This window comes from Delphinapterus leucas, chromosome 14 (assembly GCF_059928025.1).
Source record: "Delphinapterus leucas isolate spDelLeu-1000000601 "Yukka" chromosome 14, BTC_Dleu_Yukka2, whole genome shotgun sequence".
NCBI lineage: Eukaryota > Metazoa > Chordata > Mammalia > Artiodactyla > Monodontidae > Delphinapterus > Delphinapterus leucas.
In genome coordinates, this window is record NC_143142.1 from 22,124,142 (window position 1) to 22,143,486 (window position 19,345).

Genomic DNA, 19,345 nt, shown 5'->3' on the forward strand with positions numbered 1-19,345 from the left:
AGACTGCTGTTCTGACTATAACGGCTGCGGCTGAGCCCGCGTGTGGGTCACGACCCGAGTAAGGGTGGAGCAGGGGTCACTGGGCGCCCGGCCCGGTCCAGCCGGGTCAAACCTCCGCTTGTGGACTCGGAGGCTGTGCCCCAGGCTCCGCCCCTCACCTGCTGGCCCCGCCCCTCAAACCAACCAAGAAAGTGGTCCGCGGGTGGGCGGGCCCAGGTGCAGGGGGGGATGTGGGTGGGGCCTGGAGCGTGAGTGGCAGGCGCGGGCGGGGCGAGGCGGGCGTGCGCAGTCGGCTCCGCCCCTCGGGCCTCGCGGCGGAGCCTGGCGGGCCGCTGGCGGCAGGGGCGGTGGCGGCGCTGGGTAAGGAGGGCGGGGCGGCCGGGCGGCCGGGGCGGGGCCACGCTCGAGCCTAGCGTCCCGCTCCCATGGCCGCCCCCGGCTCCCTGCGTTGCCCCTTCTCCCCCGGGCCGCGCCCCGGGGCCCCGCACTGACGGCCCATGGCGCCGCCCGCCGCCCGCCTTGCCCTGCTCTCCGCCGCTGCGCTCACGCTGGCCGCCCGGCCCGCGCCCAGCCCCGGCCTCGGCCCCGGACCCGGTGAGTGAGCTGCCCCCCCCAACTCCCCGCTCCGCCCGTCCTGCGCGGAGCCCGCCCGGGGGGCCCAACTCCCTCGCCCCTGCCTTCTGGGACTCCTTCTCCAGCCCCTCAGCGAAGCCCCTCAGACGGGGCGGCCCCTCTCCTCAGGACCTGGGACTCCCCCAGACCCCTTCAGCCGCCCTCGGCTGGCGCCCTGTCTGCCTCAGTACCTCCCAGACCCTTTGGTCAGGCTCCTCAGCGACGTTCCCCCGGCCGGGATGTCTCCTCTGTCTCAGGACCCGGCACCCCCAGCTCAAGTCCCTCAGCGACTCCCCCCGGGCCGGGACGCTCCCCCACCCCGCCTCAAGACGCTGCCCCCCCCGCCAAGCCCCTCAGCGACACCCGGGGCCAGGATCCCCTCCGCAAGTCCCAGAACGACGCCCCCAGTCCCCCCTCCCACCCACGCCCGCGAACCCTGAGTCTACCCGCTCACGAGCGGGTGCGGAGGCGACGGGAGCGGGTACCCGGCCCCTCTGCCCGGTCCCGGCTGCACCCGCTTGCCCAACACTAATTTCTGAGTACAAGTCGAGGAGAGTAAAGTTGACCTGCCCGCCCTGCTAGAGGTAGACCTGGGTCCGGAGACGACCGGCTCTACCCAGCCAGAACGTTCCCTCCCTAGCCATCCCCCACCCCACCGGGGCCGCTTTGAACTTCCCCGTGGAGAGGGGAAGAAAGTAAGGGGTGATGGGAATCTTCTCCCCTACAGAGCTTAGGGTTTTTATCCTGAGAGTGCAGTGCAGAGCACTCGTTTCCCCAGTAGGCCCACACTTTAAACAGGGTAACCCGCTCCCCAGGCCAAGGTCAAGGCCAGGTCTTCCCCAAGTGGGGCCCTAGACCAGGATGGAAGCTGTGACTTTGCTTAGCTTGCCCGCACACCCTTCCTTGCAACAGAACTCTCCAAGTTGAAGAGCAGGCAAGGGGGCGTTGTCTGGCCCAGGTACATTGGTCCACAAGTTGTTCAGGTGTTGAGAATTCGGCATTAATGGAAGCGACAGGAAAAGTGCATTACAGGTTTGCTGAAGTAAGAAAACCGGCCTCTGGGTTCTCCACCCAAAGTCGCAGACTGTGATGTCGGAGAGACAGGATTTTGCTGATGAAAGAAAACTCCAAGTTGCTTTGTTTACTTACCAGCTTGGATTTGTGATAAAGATAAGGATTTAGTGTTGTCGCTTACTATGTGACTTTGGGTTGTGCCTTCAGCTCTCTGAGCCTCAGTTTCCTCATCTGTAAAGGAGGGATGATGATAACTCCCTTGCAGGGTGTTGTGAAGATTAAATGATGTACTGCAAGTAACACACCCACATGTAGCAGGCAGTCACTAAACATATTTAATACTTCTTTTTATAGTGCTTTACAGTTCACCAAGTGCTGGACACCTCCTTTGCCCTGGGAATGCTATGAGCTTCCAGTCTGATTAATCCCTGTTAAAGGCAAAGCTTGGCTTTAGAGTGGTAGAAGGGGGCTCTCCAAGTGCTATAAACCTTAGGCTCAGGAAGTGGTTTCTGAGTGATCAGTGGCCTTCCAGGGGACAACTACAAAAACTTGTGCAGAAGTTTGATCACTTCTACTGTTTGCTGTATGTGGGGAATGAAGGAGGGATTTTCTGAGAGCCAGGATATGTCAACATAACTGTAACCTAGTAACCCCTTAGCTCCACTTTGCCATATGTGTGGTCAGGATTTAATGACCTCTATGGAGAGAGAGGTATGGGTGGAAATAAACCGTTTCCTCTCCTGGAAAGGGCAGAGTAATAGCTCTGAAAAGTGTTCAGTGAGCCAGCTGTGTGCTTATGCTTGTTGGAAGGTGGCACCCTCTCCTCAGGCACCTTTGCTTTGCTTGGAAGGGTCAAATGCAGCAGCTCTTATGTAGTTTGAACCTCAAACTTTGGTGTGTGCTTTTATTGGAGTCTGGTTAATTGTGAAATGATTTATGATAAGTGGTCCATGTTCCCAATTCAGTGAGCCTCACCAGCTTTTTTCCCTCCCATCCTAGTACATCAGTGCCTTTGTGACTTCTCCTCTTTAGTTCCAGAGGCAGTTTTAGGGAGATACCACATGGTCTTCAGCATCACATCCTGTCTAGAGCCTACCCACTAGTTTTTAAAAATCCTTTCCAATGAAAAACACGTTTTACTCTGAGGATATGCCAAACTTGACATTTCATATTTTTGATACTGTAATTTTCTCTAAAATTTTGTGGATGGAAAAAATTATTTCAATACTTATATTCTGCATAATTTTGTAATATTTAAATTACTGGTGGTTTGCATTTTTGAATGCTGACTTTATAAAAAGTTAGCTCATTCCCTATCAGTGCTACTTCTAATTACAGTGTGTAGCCAACCCCAGATGACCTCCCTTCTCTTCATTCTTTGAGATTCTTTCCCTTCCTTCACAACTGATAAGGAGGAAGGTAGAGGTTAGTGGTGGAATCTAGACTCCCTTTTCAAGGAGGAAGGCAGCCAGGGCCGTGGGCTGATGGGCTCTCTGAAGTGAACTCCCATCTGGAATTTACTGACCTGCAGGGGACAGCCGAGAGGTAGGAAGAGCAGAGAAGGCTGAGTGGACTTCAGCTCTGAGTTTTCCGCCTAAGGCATATACCTGCTTGGGTGTTTCACCACATTTAGGGGCTTTCAGGTGTGCGTCAACAGAGTGTATCAACTCTGGTTATGTTTGCTGTGAACAGCCTTTTATGCTCATCCTCCTCCAGCTCCTCATGTAGAATTTGTCCCATTAGACAGCAGTGTGTCTGCCATAAAACCTATGAGTTCAATTAACAGTGAGAGCTTCATACTGTACAGGGCCTTATCCCTCTTGGGGACTCCATTAATGTTGTATAGAATTACCTGTATACAACCCAGGGGCTGAGAGGAGTGAAGGGGACTAACGTGCATTACCAGTTACTTTTATGTATTTTAAGAAACAGGAAACTATCAAAACTGACCTGGCATCAAAGAACTCTGATCTTTTTGTGAAAATTTTTGGCTCCTCGACAAAGCTGTTTAACTGTTTGAGATAGGCAGTGAGACCTTTTATAAATCTTAGAGCAAAATGAAGTTCAATTTAGGCTCACTGCTAATAAACAGCAAGTTGGTACACTTAATATAGATATTATTGATACACTTACTTATGATTTAGCATATGTGGATCAAAAGCAATAAATGATGAAGGTAAAATATATTGCTTTACAATATACAGATTAGGAATTTTGGGTGATGGGCAATATACCATCTTTAGTTTAGAATTTTTGAGCCTATAATGCCATCTTAGGCTCTAAGTCAGGTAGGTGTCAGCAAACATTTTTTGTAAAGGGCTAGACAGTAAATAATTTGGGCTTTGTGGGCCATGTACTGTCGCAGTACAACAGCTGCAGAATCTCAAAGAATGAAGAGAAGGGAGGTCATGTTTATAGAGCAAAGCAGCCATAGACAGACTGTGAATGGATAGGTGTGGCTGTCTTCCAAGAAAACTTACATGGACACCAATATTTGAATTTCATGTGATTTTTTTAACAGTTTTTTAAAAATTTTATTTATTTTTGGCTGTGTTGGGTCTTCATTGTTGTACATGCGGGCGTTCTCTAGTTGCAGCAAGTGGGGGCAACTCTTTGTTGTGGTGTGCGGGCTTCTCATTGCGGTGGCTTCTCTAATTGCGGAGCACGGGCTGTAGGCGTGTGGGCTTCAGTAGTTGTGGCACGTGGGCTCAGTAGTTGTGGCTTGCAGGCTCTAGAGTGCAGACTCAGTAGTTGTGGCACACGGGCTTAGTTGCTCTGCGGCATGTGGGATCTTCCCGGACTAGGGCTCGAACCCGTGTCCCCTGCATTGGCAGGTGGATTCTTAACCACCAGGGAAGTCTAATGTGATTTTTATATGTCACAAAATACTGTTCTTTTGGTTGTTTTCAACCGTTTAAAAGTTTTAAAAGCATTTTTAGCTCATGGGCCATACAAAAACAGGCAGTGGGCCAGAGTTGGCCTGCAGGCTGGACTTGACCAAGTCCTGCTCTAGGTCCATATGTGCTGATTTTTTGCAGTGTTCACTGGTCTGGAAAAGTGACAAGGAGGCTTGCTGAATGAACCTTTCACCTTTTACTATAAACTAACTTTAAGAGGCAAGGGAGAAATGGTTAAAAAGGTAAATTTTGTGTTAGGTATATTTTACCACAATTAAAAAAAAACATATCGAGGGAGGGAAATTTCATACACATACATTTGGATCTTTAATAAGACTTTAAAAAATACTTTAAAAAGAAATTCAGGGGCTTCCCTGGTGGCGCGGTGGTTGAGTCCGCCTGCCGATGCAGGGGACACGGGTTCGTGCCCCGGTCCAGGAAGATCCCACGTGCAGCGGAGCGGCTGGACCCGTGAGCCATGGCCGCTGAGCCTGCGCGTCCGGAGCCTGTGCTCCGCAACGGGAGAGGCCACAACAGTGAGAGGCCCAAGTACCGCAAAAAAAAAAAAAAAAAAAAGTAATTCAGTATGGTTCAGTGTGCACTACATAAAGAAAATAGAGCCTTCCTCGGAACCAGCGCATTGTTTGTTCAGCTATGCAGATGTTGCTTGGATCAAACTGTTGAGAGATTTGTTTCTCAGAGGAAAGCCCAGGCAGCAGGTGGCACCAGCCCTGAGACATTTAAAAAAAAGGAAAAAAAAAAGAAAACAAACTTCTGTCACTTTCCTAAACAGTTGAATGGTTCTATTGTCATTTTTAAAGTGGCCTTTAAAAAACAATGGTGTGCTTAGCATGGATGATTATTTTGTTTTAATTAAAACATTTTCGAAAAAACAAAATGAAACACTCAAACATACCAAATTGATTGTGTTTGTACTGTGGAACAGTTAATGCAAAACACTTGGGAGAGGCCGTAAGTTTGGATCTGTAGTTTTTTCTTAGTTTTTGCCTCCTGAATAAGGATAACAGAGGAGGAAGTGAATGTGTTCCTTAGCAAACTACCTGTGCAGGTTTTGCGGTGAGGTCTCCTCAAGCCCCCTTTTGTCACCTGGCAGGTTAGTTTCTGTCTGGCTCACAGTGAATGGGTGAAGACGGTGACTGACATTCTTCCACATTCATTTTGACCTTGAGTATCCAGGTGGAACCCGGAAGCATTAGTCTAGGAGAGGAGCCTGAGGTCACTCTGTTTTTTCCCCCTCTGTTGTCTTCAGTGTCATTCTCTCAAGACGGCAGTGCTTCTTCCCCAGACGTCACCTCTGGGACATTATCCTGGATTCGGATTAAACAGGGAAAGGATAGAGGCCGTTGTAGAAACATTAGAAGGGTGTCCACACTCCTCAAAAATAGCCACTCCACAGAAACCTGCCTTCTCATCCTTTAAGGAAATTCCTTCCATCCCCCTTTTAATCCTCTTTCTAGGTAAACACCTCCCTCTTCTGGACTTGCAACGGTTTGAAGAGGAATGAGGTTGGGGGCTAGGAAGTACTTTACAGACAAAAGATTTGAGGCCACCTCACACAAGGCTGCCTCTCCCTCCTGCAATTATGAGAGGGTACTTAATAACAGTACCCTCTCGGGGCTGCCCCTCTGCTGGGCCCAGCTTCTAGTTTTCTTGCCACTGATTTAATCCCTGGCAAGTAGCCAAAGCATTAAACTTTATTGTTCAATTTACCACGAGGGCGGGGCCCTGCTTCTAGTGGGCTGAGGAGGCTTCCAAACCCCAGTGTCATACCACATTAGCAACTTCAGACTTTGAGGGCTGGATTTCTTTCAGTTTGGTTAGATTCTTGGTTAGAACCAGAGTAGTATATTCACACTCAAAGTTTGAAAGCTCGGAAATAATAAAAACAGCATAGGCAACTTTTAAAGATGATACAAAACAGTTGTGGCATTGACTTATAGGGCTAACTCTAAACAGAGTTAGAGTTTATATCTTTTAAACAGAAATGTTAAATGGCTGTCCATGTTCCTTGGTGTCCTAAAGTTGGATGAAAACATGGCGACCAAGTAGTTCTAGAACAGTAGGGATTGTTAACCAGTGTCATCACAGTATGTAAATTACTTGCTGCTGTTCAATCTATAAAAATTCATCTTCAAAGAAAATTATTGGGCTGGTAAAAATATTTTTAATAATGACCACAGAAGCCATATTTGTTTTTCTTTGATGTTCTTCCAAAGACTTCTTCTGGTTTTAATCAGATTGTTCCCACATAAAATACAGTGGAAATCTACAATAATAAAATCCCTATTCCTATGTCTATGGGGAAATAAACAGGATGGGGACTGTCCTTTTAAGGGGCTTTCCCCTTCCTTTTCCCCAGACTCAAAGCCTCTATTACTGGTGGGTGTTTTGGCATCAGTTAAGGGCCTTCAATCCTTCCCTCCCTCCATGTTTTGCTCTTTCATTAAAGTGTTTCTGTTGTCTAATTATATCCTTTCAATCAAATTAGAGACTGCAGCATCTGGTGAGGGCCGTAACTGCTGCCATCTGCACCTCGTATATACAGTCCTTTTCAGCTGAGAATCACTCAACTTCCAAATGGCAGGAAGAGATTTGGAAAAAGTTTAGTTGGAAGGGAGGTTAACTTAAAAGGAACATCTTCAAAGGCTGGGTTCGATGCCCTGCTTGCTGTGATGTGTGTACTGCCATGCAGAGCTTCATCAGCTTGGCTCACCAAAGATTCTTCTGTAGTGCTTCTGGCAGATGAAGGGTTTCTGATTGTCTTAGCTGAAATGACTAGCCCTCTCATCCTGAGGCAGCCCCGGGGTGAGCTGAAAATTTCTCCCTTGAGAAGAATCTTTTGTTGTATGACCACCGGTTGGTTAATGGATATGACACTTTCTGTTTATTTGACCATTTCTTCTAATCCAGTGGTTTCAACTAGAGGAGATTTTTTGCCCCCAAGGGACACTTGGCAATATCTGGAGACATTTTTGCTTGTCACAACTCACTGTGTGGTGGGGAGGGGTGTGCTACTGGCATCTAGCAGGTAGAGAGGCCAGGGATACTGCTTACGATCCTGGAATGCACAGGAATGCACAGGACAGCGGCCCCCTTCCCCCCCAGAATTATCCAACCTGAAACGTCAGTAGCACTGAGGTTGAGAAACCGTGTCCTAATTATATTATTCTCTTATCCTTCCCTTCACTGTGGCCTCGGAGTAGGCAACTCTGATCAACATCTTTTTTCACTCTTAAGAAAATAGATTCTTCATTGTCCATATCTAAACTCCTTAAGCATTTCCGTGAACAGTGTTTCAGAAATCTTAATGGAGTAAGGTCTGTGGGTCACCGTATGTTTCCACTTTCTCTAGAGTAAGAGTGCCAGATTAAATACAGGACACTCAATTAAATTTGAATTTCAGATAAACAGTAATTTTTTGTGTTTGTCTCATGCAATATTTGGGAATACTTTAAAAATCATTCGTTGTTTATATGAAATTCAAATTTAACTGGGCATTCTGTACTTTCATTTGCTAAATCTGACAACCCTACTCTAGATCCATGAAACATTACATGAAACTTTAAACCTTTGACTAGCAAATCAGTCTGTTGGCCACCATCTGCCCTTATTGTTCTGGGTGACTAGAGGTGACAGCAACGCCTGCTCTTGTTTGTAAGTCAGTGCTACACTGACACTTTCCTTCTGCCTCAAGCTGCCTCCATGGCCAGAACTTCTGAAACTTGTTACTTGAGTCATATTTTTATCTTGGGACCAACTAACAAACGCTTATCAAATGCCTACTGTATGCCCAGCATCTCTGACTAGGACTCATCCCTGTACCGGTTCTTAGAAGATGACAGCTTTGTTGCTTCGGGTTTTACTTTAAAGATGTGCTCTAGAGATACGCTGTCTACCTGGCAGTCAGCTAGCTCCCCATTCAAGGACTGTTGTATTATTTGCCCATCCCACGTCAACCAAGGGAAGCTGAATAGCCCAGAGCCTGGCTTCCGTGGAGCATTGGCTGCCCTCCAGGGCTCCATTATTGGGGAACTTTCTTGCCTTCTGAAATTAAAAATAGGGTACAGGCAATACTGATGAAAGTTGTCCAAAAGCTGGATTATAACAGTTTATTTTATCTCCTTTTTAGTCTGACTGAGAGCTTCAGACAGTGGGAAATAGTGTTGCTCAAGTGATGGTGAGGCAAGGTGTAGATTTGAGCCAGGTGTCTCCCGTTGAAAGCAAACTCAATATCAACATGAGTATTCATTACAAAGGGGGTTGCTTATTCCCTATTACAAGTAGCTCTACTGTGGATTCCATTTAAATAGCAGACTCCCCTGGTTTAAATAGCAAGCGTTTGATTTTCAAATACTTGATTTATATGAGCTTTTCTGGAACTTCTCCCAGGTCATTGCTAGGTAGGGCGTGATAGCTAGCCTGGAGGCACAAATTGGTGAGGAAACCAGGGCACTCTGAAGATGTCTGTCATGGGTTTTTCCCCTTAGCCCTCCATACACCTGATTCCCTCATTCAACAAAAGTTTGCCAGGCACATCCTGTTTGTTCTGTAGTTGCTGAGAATACAAAGATGAGTGAAGAAACTTACCGGCTAGTGGAAGCAGGGCCAGGTGCTTCTTGAGCAATTATAGGTCAAGCTGATCAAGTCTTAGAAGAGCTGGGGCAGCAGGTGCTGTGGGACTTGTTTCAGAGCCTCTGGTTTCCATAGGAGTATAGTGCTCTCTCCTCTAGACCCTGAGCTTTCAAATAGTTCTCCATCTTTTGTCTTTTTTGTTTCCTTTAGAGTTGATTTATAATGTACTAAGTTATTGTCCATCAGAGAACTGGACTTTGAGCTTTAAAACATCTTATTGTGCTTCTCGTTTCCTTATGTGAAAATTCTAGTGTGAAATTTTATTTCAAGATTGAAGAGGATATTTATAAATAAACATCTAAAGTAGATCCATTTATACTCAAACATTACACCGAGAGAGGTGCCATCACCACACCATGATAGAATATGTTCTGTTGGTATTGGCAGTAAAGCCCATGGTTAATTAATGAAATGTTTTTCGTAGAGTTCTGCTGAGCTAGTAACTTCTAACTTAGTGAGTCCATGCTTTCACTGAGGCTTGGCCTAATCTCTCTGTATATGTTACAGAGCTAGATGTTGATAGGTTAATGGTCATTCTTTCTTAAGAACTATCTCCTGGTCTTCAGTTTGATGAGTATACTTGTATATAATATCCTAAATGATGAATGTAAGTTCCTCAAGCACTACTGCATGTTCATGGTGACTCTTCCTGGCAAAAACACATGTCCTTAACAGTGACAGCCACGGCATGCTTTCCAGTGGGTCCTGCCTGGGTAGGAGTGGAGCATATTCAAGATGAGAGCCAGATGGGAGGAGTGGTACCCAAGCAGCACTGCATTCTGGGCCTGCTCTGCCTCAAGAATTATCTATTTTTCCAATTTTTATATAGCAAATAATAAGGACCCCTCTCTGAAGTGTTTTCGTGGGTCTTCTGGATTTAAACCTGTTGTCTGTTGCTTACAATATGTTCAGTTTTTCTTAAAATAGTCTTTTAATTAAGTATTTATCTGTTAATAGAGATGAATAAACTGGAGATTCAAATAGAAGACCTCAGGTCTCCTTCCAAAAGTATGAATTCTTTAGTTAAAATAACTTTGAGAGGTATGGCCTTTTCTTCTGACATTGCTCCCATGAATGAAAAGGAAGATCTAAAAGATATTTTAATGGAAAAGCTACTGATAAATAATTGCAGTGATTATTTTTGTGGTACTTCTACTTTGGGCAAAAGTACAAAAGTACTTTGTCCTCTGGTCATTTGAACTGTGAATACGTAGTCTAAGAACATGGTAGGTGAATGTCTGTCTTGATTTTAGATGACTGAATTTATGGCTGATTGAGTTTGTTTATCGTTCTTGAAAAGAAACTAAGGTAGATTAATTGTAAAACAACATGTTAGTAAGTATTTTCAAGATGTCCTTTCAAAAAATTTTGCTTTGGGAGATTTAGAACATATTCAAAAATAAAAGTGTAAGGAAGTCATGTGTATCCATCTCCCAGCTTCCACAATCATAAACCAAGGCCAAAGTATTTCATCTCTACCTCTTTCATCCCCCCAACTAGATTATTTCTTAACAAATCTCAGATATCATATCATCTTATCTGTAAATATTTCAGTATGTATCCCTAAAGGATAAGAACTCTTTTCAAAAACATAGCAACAGAGACTTCCCTGGTGGTCCACTGGGTAAGACTCCGTGCTCCCAACGCGGGGCGGCGGGGTGGGGGGGGCCTGGGTTTGATCCCTGCTCGGGGAACTAGATCCAGCATGCATGCTGCAAGTAAGAGTCCGTGTGCCACAACTAAGAAGTCCACACACCGCAGCTAAAAAAAAAAAAGATCCCACATGCTGCAACGAAGATCCCACGTGCCACAACTAAGATCTGGCACAACTTAAATAAATGAATAAATATTTAAAAAAAACAAACATAGTAGCAGTACCACTACCATTATCACAACTAAAATTTTAGCAATAATTTCTTAATATCATCAAATATCCAGTCAGTAATCAGTTTTCAGATACCCCTGGTTGTCTCATCGGTGTTTTTACCGTTCAAACCAGGACCTAAGCCAGGTACAGTTAGGTGATGTGACTTTTGAGTCTCTATTAACCTAGAGGTTTCTCCTCTTTTTCTTTTTTTTTTTTCTTGAAATTTATTTGTTGAAGATGTAGTTTCTTCTAAACAAAAAGAGTGCTTAAATGCCTCTTCAGAAGGAGGGCCCACATAAAGGTGAGTTATTTTTTTCCATAGAATTCTCACTTAGAGAAATAGGTAGAATTAGAGAATTTTAAGCCTGGGAGAGATTTTAGCCATCAATCCTTTCCTGTCACACTCCCTCAGACTTTTGAGCCTCAGTTCTATTTTGTTAGAATCTTGAAATTAGAGTTTAGTGTGAAGGGATATTGAGACCACCTGTCTCAAATCCCCTTGTTTCACCAGTGAAGCAATGGAGCCCCAAATCCAGGTGATTTCTTCAAACCCCACAGTGTCAGCTACTCGTCTGGTGTCATTTCCCCTTTCTTCCAGTGATTCTCAATATGTACCATGTGCTTAGAAGGCCCCTCCCTCCTACCCTCTCTCTAAGTAATCTAGGTGATCTAGACCTGATCGCCTGCCTCCATGTAATCATGGGAATCTCTTCCCTTGGGGAGCCATCGGCGTTAAAGACACACAGTGTCTTCTCACAGGCTCAGCTGTGTTAGGATGGGAAAGTCTGGGAACCCCTGCCTTCCCAAGGCCACGTACCTCTTTACCGTGGGGTTCCACATAACTGAAATAAGCATTCCTGAAGTGCTTTGGAGTGTCTGAGGGCAAAAGGTGATTTTGCCAGGGACCATAGGCTTTGAAGACCTACCCATGAGTTCCCACTGGACACCAGTCTGTACTGGAAACCCAACAGAGCATCAGGTGTCTTGTGCAAACATCTGACGACACTCTTGTGTTGCCCTCTGTATATTAAAAGGAGCTTTTTCCACTAAGCCTTGTATTTCTATAATCTACCCATCTACCAAATTTTATAGATGTCTTTAAAAGAACAGATGTTCCCACTGGAAAATGTTTCTGCCTTCTTATTTTAAGATGCCATAATTCAATTTAATGCTTATTGATTCATGTTAATTTCAAACTGGGCTAAAACCAGCCAGATTCTTCCAACATAGGATCAATAGAGATGCTGAGTGGTCCTACATGGAACAGAAAGTCAGCTTTGATGGATTAAAAACAGTGACTCTCACAAACATCATATAATAGAGATCTAACTAGTAATTAGCTACCAGAAAACCGGGAAAATTCAAGACTCAATATGAGAAAAACCTCAATAGTGTGGTTTCAGGCAAACAGTGTAGTTAGGAATGACCTAGTTATAGAGCTTCATTGAGAACTTATTCTTCAACTTTATTAAATGTTATCAAGGAATAGAATGTCTTTTGCTTTCCTACCACCATCTCATATATGTCAAGTTTTGATTATTTTAAAACACATCATTATAGTTCTAAATATGAACTTTAAAAATGCAGTGCACGTGCAACCTGTCAGGAGTTAAACTGCCTGGTTCTCTTAACTTGGCATTTTCTTCACTTATAATAAGTACAGATATTGAATTATGCGATTTCAGTAGCATATATAAACAAAGATGTGTTTCATCCCACAGTTTAAATTTTGATTAAGAAAAACATGTACCTTTTTTTCCTTACTTTTTATCCACTGAATGCTGGGATTCAACATAGGGTTCAAACCATATATATTTTTCCTATCCTGATGGTAGCCTGATAACTGCCCATTAAATCACTAGGTAGACAGACTTTGGGAATTGTACTGTGGAAAATGTATCTGGGAATATTTCTAGGTCCTCTACAGGTCATGACTCTAAATCAACTGAAATCTTCAAATAATGTTACATACCAGCATGCGAGTATGAGAGCCTATAGAATTTGAGGGATAAATATCAAAGTTTTGAATATATATGCCATCAAGTCAATCAGTCTTTATACCGACCCTTCTGAATTCCAAACATAATAAACAATAATAGTTTTATGAGAGAAAACTCAAGCTTGCTTTTATTAGCAATGGGGAGTATTGAACTTTCACCCAGACATGGTCTTTGTCCTCAGATCTTCCTACCATGGGGATGACCTCCAGGCCTTCATGCAGCAGCAGGTCCTGCAGAAAACAGTTGGTCTGCACAAAACCATTTGCTCAGAGATTCTCACCCAAGATTTGTATACCCTAATGTGATTCCATATATCTTCAGAGAATTTCAATGAAATTAGCATCTCCAGGTTTTTTTTTTTAAATAAATTTATTTATTTACTTTTGGCTGCGTTGGGTCTTCATTGCTGGGCGCGGGCTTTCTCTAGTTGTGGCGAGCAGGGGCTACTCTTTGTTGCCGTGCGCGGGCTTCTCATTGCGGTGGCTTCTCGTTGCAGAGCACGGGCTCTAGACACGTGGGCTCAGCAGTTGTGGCTCATGGGTTCTAGAGCGCAGACTCAGTAGTTGTGGCGCACGGGCTTATTTACTCTGTGGCATGCGGATTCTTAACCACTGTACCACCAGGGAAGCCTGCATCTCCAGTTTTTAAAAATAAATGCCATATGCCATATTTTGGAGGGTTTTGGTGCTGGAGAAAAAGATAAGGAATCGCCAGCTTAGAAAAGTAGAATTAATCCCGAGTGCTTTGATGCCAGCCTTGGAAGCTTTTATTAAGGAGTTTTCTTCTGTATTTACTAAGTTTTTGTCAGGCTTGTGTCTAACTTAATGGCTGTTTTCATTCAATCCCCAAAGCAAAAGATTTCTGATGGAGAGGAAGGTCCAGCAGAGATGAATGGAATGGGTTCCAACTGGAGAAGACAGGGAGGAAATAAAAGTGCTTTCACAGCTTCTTATTCCTCTCTTCTCAAAACACCTTCTCCCTTACCTTCTGAGACCCACATGCTTTTCTCCCACCTCCCAGGCTGCACATCACTGCTGGGCCCTTCTCTTTCCAGGCCTGAAACATCGCAGGGCCCCAGGGCTCAGCCCCAGATGTCCTCTCTCCACACAGGTGCTGTTACCTCCACACTCTGGATCTAGCCTTAGCTTCTTTCCTCAACTCTAGGCTCATCTAGCCGTCTGCTTACTCTGTATCTCCATCCAATTTTCCTATCCAAAACCAAAGCCTTGATTCCACCCCAAGATATTCTGTGCCTCTTGGGTCATCCCCATTGTGGTAAATGGCAACACCGCTTATCCAGCTGCTCGGTGTTGTACCTAATTCCTCTTTCTCTGGGACCCCAGCAAATACTTTTGGTTCTACCTTCAAAATACATCTGGAATCCGGCCACTTCTTCCTATCCTTCAGCTACTAGCCTGGCCCAAGCCATCCTTCTTTCCAGCTCATCCTTCTGCAAGTAGGCACCTAACTGGTTTCCCTGCTGAGTGCCTAGCTGTCTCTACACAGCTCTTCCTCCACCCAGCAGCTACAGTTCTACTAAAAGATAAGTCAGATCGTGTCATTTCTCTCCTCAAAGCCCTCCAATGACGTCCTGTCACTCTTAGAACAAAAGCCAAAATCTAATTTATACGACCCTCAAGACTTTACATGTCCTGGCCTTGCCTGCCTCCTCCTCCTCTTCATTTCCCACCACCCTCCCCTGCACTCACCCTACCTGGTCGGATCAGAGGAGCTGCCTCACAGTTCCCCAAGCCTTCCCCAGCACATTGCTGCTTGCGGGGGGTTTGCACTGGCTGTGCCCTCTGCCTGGAATGCCCTTCCCGTGTCCTTTCCGTTGTTCGCTTCCTCCCCTTGTCCACATCTCCCCTCGTCCTCCCCTCGTCTCCTCTCCAGGCCTTTCCTGACCCACCTCTTCTAAAAGAGAACCCCCACCCTTCCATCTCCGTCCCCTAACTCCATTTTCCCTTGTAGCACTTCTCACTGGCTAGTGTTAATTTTGATTGGTGTATTATGAGCATGAAGCCCTGTGAGCATGTGCGCTCTAGGAACACAGAGTGTTCACCACTGCTGTCCCAGTGCTGTGAACAGTGCCAGACACATAGTGTTGAGTAAATATTTGTTGAATTAATGAATAATATCGTAGACATTAGATTTATCACCTTTGCTTGTTCTCTTTCACTGAATGCATAAATATTACAACCAGCCTTGTGATATTTTATTTTTTATTGGTTTAATCCACTCCTTGCTTGTCTAGCCAGAGCTTAGGCCAGTTTCATAGTGGTAGGAAACAAGGGAGGCAGGGTCCTCATTACCTAGTGCACACCCCAGTATTCTGATGAAATCAAGATGCACACATAACTTTAATCCAGAACGTTCAAGTTTGTTTTTTTTTTCCCCCCCAAAATTGACATGCACTGGACAAGTCTGTTAAAAAAATAATTGTCAAATCTGGTAACACTGCCTCCATTTCCCTAGCATAGCTAAGAATAAGACTGGGTCTAGGAGGAATAGACTAAAGCAAACAGGCTTGCTCTTACCCATTCCCTGTCTCAGATGCCACCTCACTCCATTCCTGAGGGCTGACACTTGTGTGGATGGCTACCACATTCTTTTGTGTTACAAATCAAGTCATCTGAGTCTCCGGGAACACCGACCCCACTGCCCTGCAGGTTGCTGTCTATTGCTAAGGCTTTCCAGTGCCTTCCAGTGGTCGGCCAGCATTTCTGGCTCCCAAGCCACCCTCAACCACTTTTGATAGGAGAAAAAGATGTATTAACACATAGCAATTAAAATTCTAGCAATTGGCAAAGATTGGCTTGATGTTCTTAGAATCATCACCTGAGCAGCTTTCTAGAAATATAGGTTCCCAGGTACCATTCTAACCTTGGGATTGGGTAGGGCTCTGGTGTGGTACACACACACACGCACACACACACACGCGAGTCTCTCTCTCCCTCTTTCTTTCTCTCTAGCAGATCATATATATTCCTAGTGATAATAAATGCTATGAAGCAAGAAAATGAAGGGCAGAAAAACAGGAGTGGAGATGGTGGGTAAGGGTTTTCTGAGGAGGTAATATTTAGTCTGTGATGGGAAGTATTAGGGAAAGAACGTTTCGGGCAGGAAATAGCGTGGTGTGTTTACAGAATTAAAAGCAGACGAGTGTGGCTGGAGCACAACACGTGATGAGGGGAAGAGCTCGGGCCCGGTGGAGGGAGGGCCTGGGGCCACATCGAGGGGGCTTCACAGACAAGGATGACGGCTTTCGGTTTTGTTCCCAGTGCTCACGTTCTCCTGGGAACTTTGAGCCCTGTGCAGAGAATGCATTGCGGGAGCACGAAAGTCGAAGCTGTGAGACCTGAACAGGACCGTATTGTCCTCCAATGGTGAACAGGAAGAAGGTGGCAGCACCCAAGATGGAGAGGAGAGGGGGGTTTCAGGGAACATATTCGAAGAAAGTCAACAGGACTTGCTGATGAGCAGAAATGGGGGTGAGGAAGAGCATGGGGAAAGCAAGGATGATGCCGAAGGGTTCTATCGGAGGCAGTATAGAGTGTGATCGAGTGCCCCAGGTGCCTCATCTGTGAAATGGGAGTATTAAGGGACCTCCCCACTGGGTTGGTGGTGAGTTGATGTAAAGCACTTAGCGCAGAGCTTGGCACACGGTAGAACACTCTGTAAACATCAGCGGTGATGCAGACTGTGGTGATTCGTCCAAGGTTGCACAACTGGTCAGCAGCAGGTGCAGGACAAGAAGCCAGGGCTTAGACTCAGTGTATTTTCTGCTATACTGAGCTGCCTCCTTCATTTACCTTTGAACTTTTTTATTTATGCAGACTCTTGGTGGAGGGCTCGGTTGTCTTGGAACATGATGAGTTGCACTTCTCGTAACATGTAAATGTCACACCAGGCACGATAAAGTGCTAGGGTGTCCTTTGCAGCCTGGGAGTCCAGGTTATTTTGGCTGTCCATAAAACCTGGCTGTTCCAGACAAAACGCAGGGCCCAGATAGGGAGAGGAAGGGGGTATAGGAAGAGAGATGGTTAGCAGGTAGATTTCAAATAGTAAAAGGAATATCTTTCAGAATATAGATGTGCTTGTGTTGTGCACATGCTTAGGCCAGAGGAGGCACATGCACTGCAGCAGGAGCCGGCAGTGAGAGTCCTTCATACCGGAAGTCGTGGGTCAGCACATGCCAGGAGAGGGAAAGAAATAAAGCTAAGAATGTTAGTGTAACTCCCCCAGATTGTCAGGTTCCTAGTGATACATCTTTAAAAAGTGTTTGAAGTGCTTCTATCTGTCAGCTTCAACTAAGCTAATTTTTAAAAATTGCTCTTTGTACTGTGCCTTTCTCATGAACCTCTGTGAATTTAATGCATGCAACATGTGGGGGGAAATCCTCTCAGCTAAAGTTCCCATCCCCCGCAAAGTCTGAGAGGCAGATTTAATATGATTTGATCTGATTTGATTTGATTTGGCTGCATTGGGTCTTCGTTGCTATGCGCGGGCTTTCTCTAGTTGTGGCGAGCAGGGGCTGCTCTTCGTTGTGGTGCACGGGCTTCTCACTGCGGTGGCTTCTCTTCTTGTGGAGCATGGGCTTTAGGCATGCGGGCTTCAGTAGTTGCAGCATGTGGACTCAGTAGTTGCAGCGCGCGGGCTCTAGAGCGCAGGCTCAGTAGTTGTGGCGCACGGACTTAGTTGCTCCGCGGCATGTGGGATCTTCCCAGACCAGGGCTCGAACCCGTGTCCCCTGCATTGGCAGGCAGATTCTTAACCACTGCACCACCAGGGAAGTCCCTGAGAGGCAGATTTTAGAAGCACATTGCTGCACCTGCAAGGATTTTGTCATTTTATTAAACGGACCTCAGACCATGTTGAATGTGTCCTGTAGGAACGAATTTCGGAAAGAGGTGAGAGAAAATGCCAACTCAGCCCCTGTTCCCTCCTGTTGACTGTCTGTTTTGTGGCACCTCTATCTCAAACAGCGTGGGGAGGACTGTTCTTCATTAGCGGGGAATGTGAGTCATTCCCAGACTCGTGTGATTGGGATTCCAAAACGTTGCTGTATCTGATGGTCTTATTAAATCCAAGTGTCAGTGCAGCCTTTCAGACTGTAGGGGAGAGCTCAGTTACAGCTGGTGACCTGGTTCTAGTTACCACACAGAGATGCTGGCGAGAGCAGTGACCCCCTCCGAGCACCCAGAGTTCCTCACGGATGGCTGTTACCAACTCTTCCCAGATTTGGGGGTTTCCCGGTTCACTCCATAGGCTTCATTACCGTTCAGCTCCCTGTTTATATCCTAGTTGGGATCTGTATACTTCAGGGGAAAATGTCCTAGTGTCTGTAGACAAGCGAGTGCCAAGATGAGCCTAGCATTTGGAGGGTACCTCGTTTCAGATTTCCTCAGCCCTACCAATGTTAAATCCACTGTGTCCAGGATCAGCAAGACACTATCCATTTCTAGCTTGGTCCAAACAAAACAAATAAAACATCAAGCAGAGAGGGAGGAAGCTACAGATGTTGCCAGAAAATTAGTTTGCTCTGTCTTTTCTTTCTCCTAGAATGTTTCACAGCCAACGGTGCAGATTATAGGGGAACACAGAACTGGACAGCACTGCAAGGCGGGAAGCCATGTCTGTTCTGGAACGAGACTTTCCAGCATCCATACAACACTCTGAAATACCCCAACGGGGAGGGGGGCCTGGGCGAGCATAACTACTGCAGGTAAGATGGGGTTTCACAGTACTTAAAAAAAATCTCTGGTCTCCTCTTCCCATTTCTTCTAGCCTTGCTCACAACAGGGAAGGCTTCTTTGTCTTCTTTTGCCCAACTCACAAGGCCTTTCTTGTTACTGTTTTTAAAATCTTTCTCCCAAAACTGCGCGCGCACACACACAATCTACCCACTCTTTTCAACTTGGGTTGCTTTGATACTGGTTTTCAGAGCTCTGCTTTCCCGTCTGATAGCTTCCATGTCTCTCATAGCTTCCATGTCTCTCTGAGAGGGTTTTCTTAGTTGTCCCAGAAGACAGTGCACAAACAGCGCAGCTTCTTAAGCTGCTGTGAATGTCATGGGCAAGCAGAGCACCATCTGTGACCCAAACCTCCCTCTGCTTCTGAGCAAAGGAAGCTGCCCTCCCTGCGTTGTACCACCTCCTGCCAGCCCAGTACCACCTTGCTCTGGGAGCAGCTGTAGCCATCAGATTTGTGCTGTTTCCTTCTTTTCAACAGACTAAGGTGTTCCTTTGCTCTTTCACCTCCTGTCTGACCCTCGCAGGGGCTGAGACCCATGGTGCTTCAAG

General features: G+C 45.7%; 1 protein-coding gene across 7 annotated transcripts in view; it reads left to right on the forward strand.

Moving 5' to 3' along the window:
- Positions 1-315: 315 nt before the first annotated feature.
- KREMEN1 (kringle containing transmembrane protein 1) overlaps positions 316-19,345 on the forward strand; it is a 93,438-nt gene continuing 74,408 nt past the window's right edge. For 2 of the 7 annotated variants that reach the window (XM_089894657.1, XM_089894658.1), the window contains exons 1-2: positions 316-594; positions 18,606-18,768. In XM_089894657.1, the coding sequence (XP_089750783.1) occupies positions 498-594; positions 18,606-18,768 (260 nt within the window). In that variant the 5' untranslated portion in view covers positions 316-497. The remainder of the gene's footprint in view (positions 595-18,605; positions 18,769-19,345) is intronic. The other 5 variants (XM_089894660.1, XM_022550705.3, XM_089894661.1 and 2 more) reach the window with 5 other exon arrangements.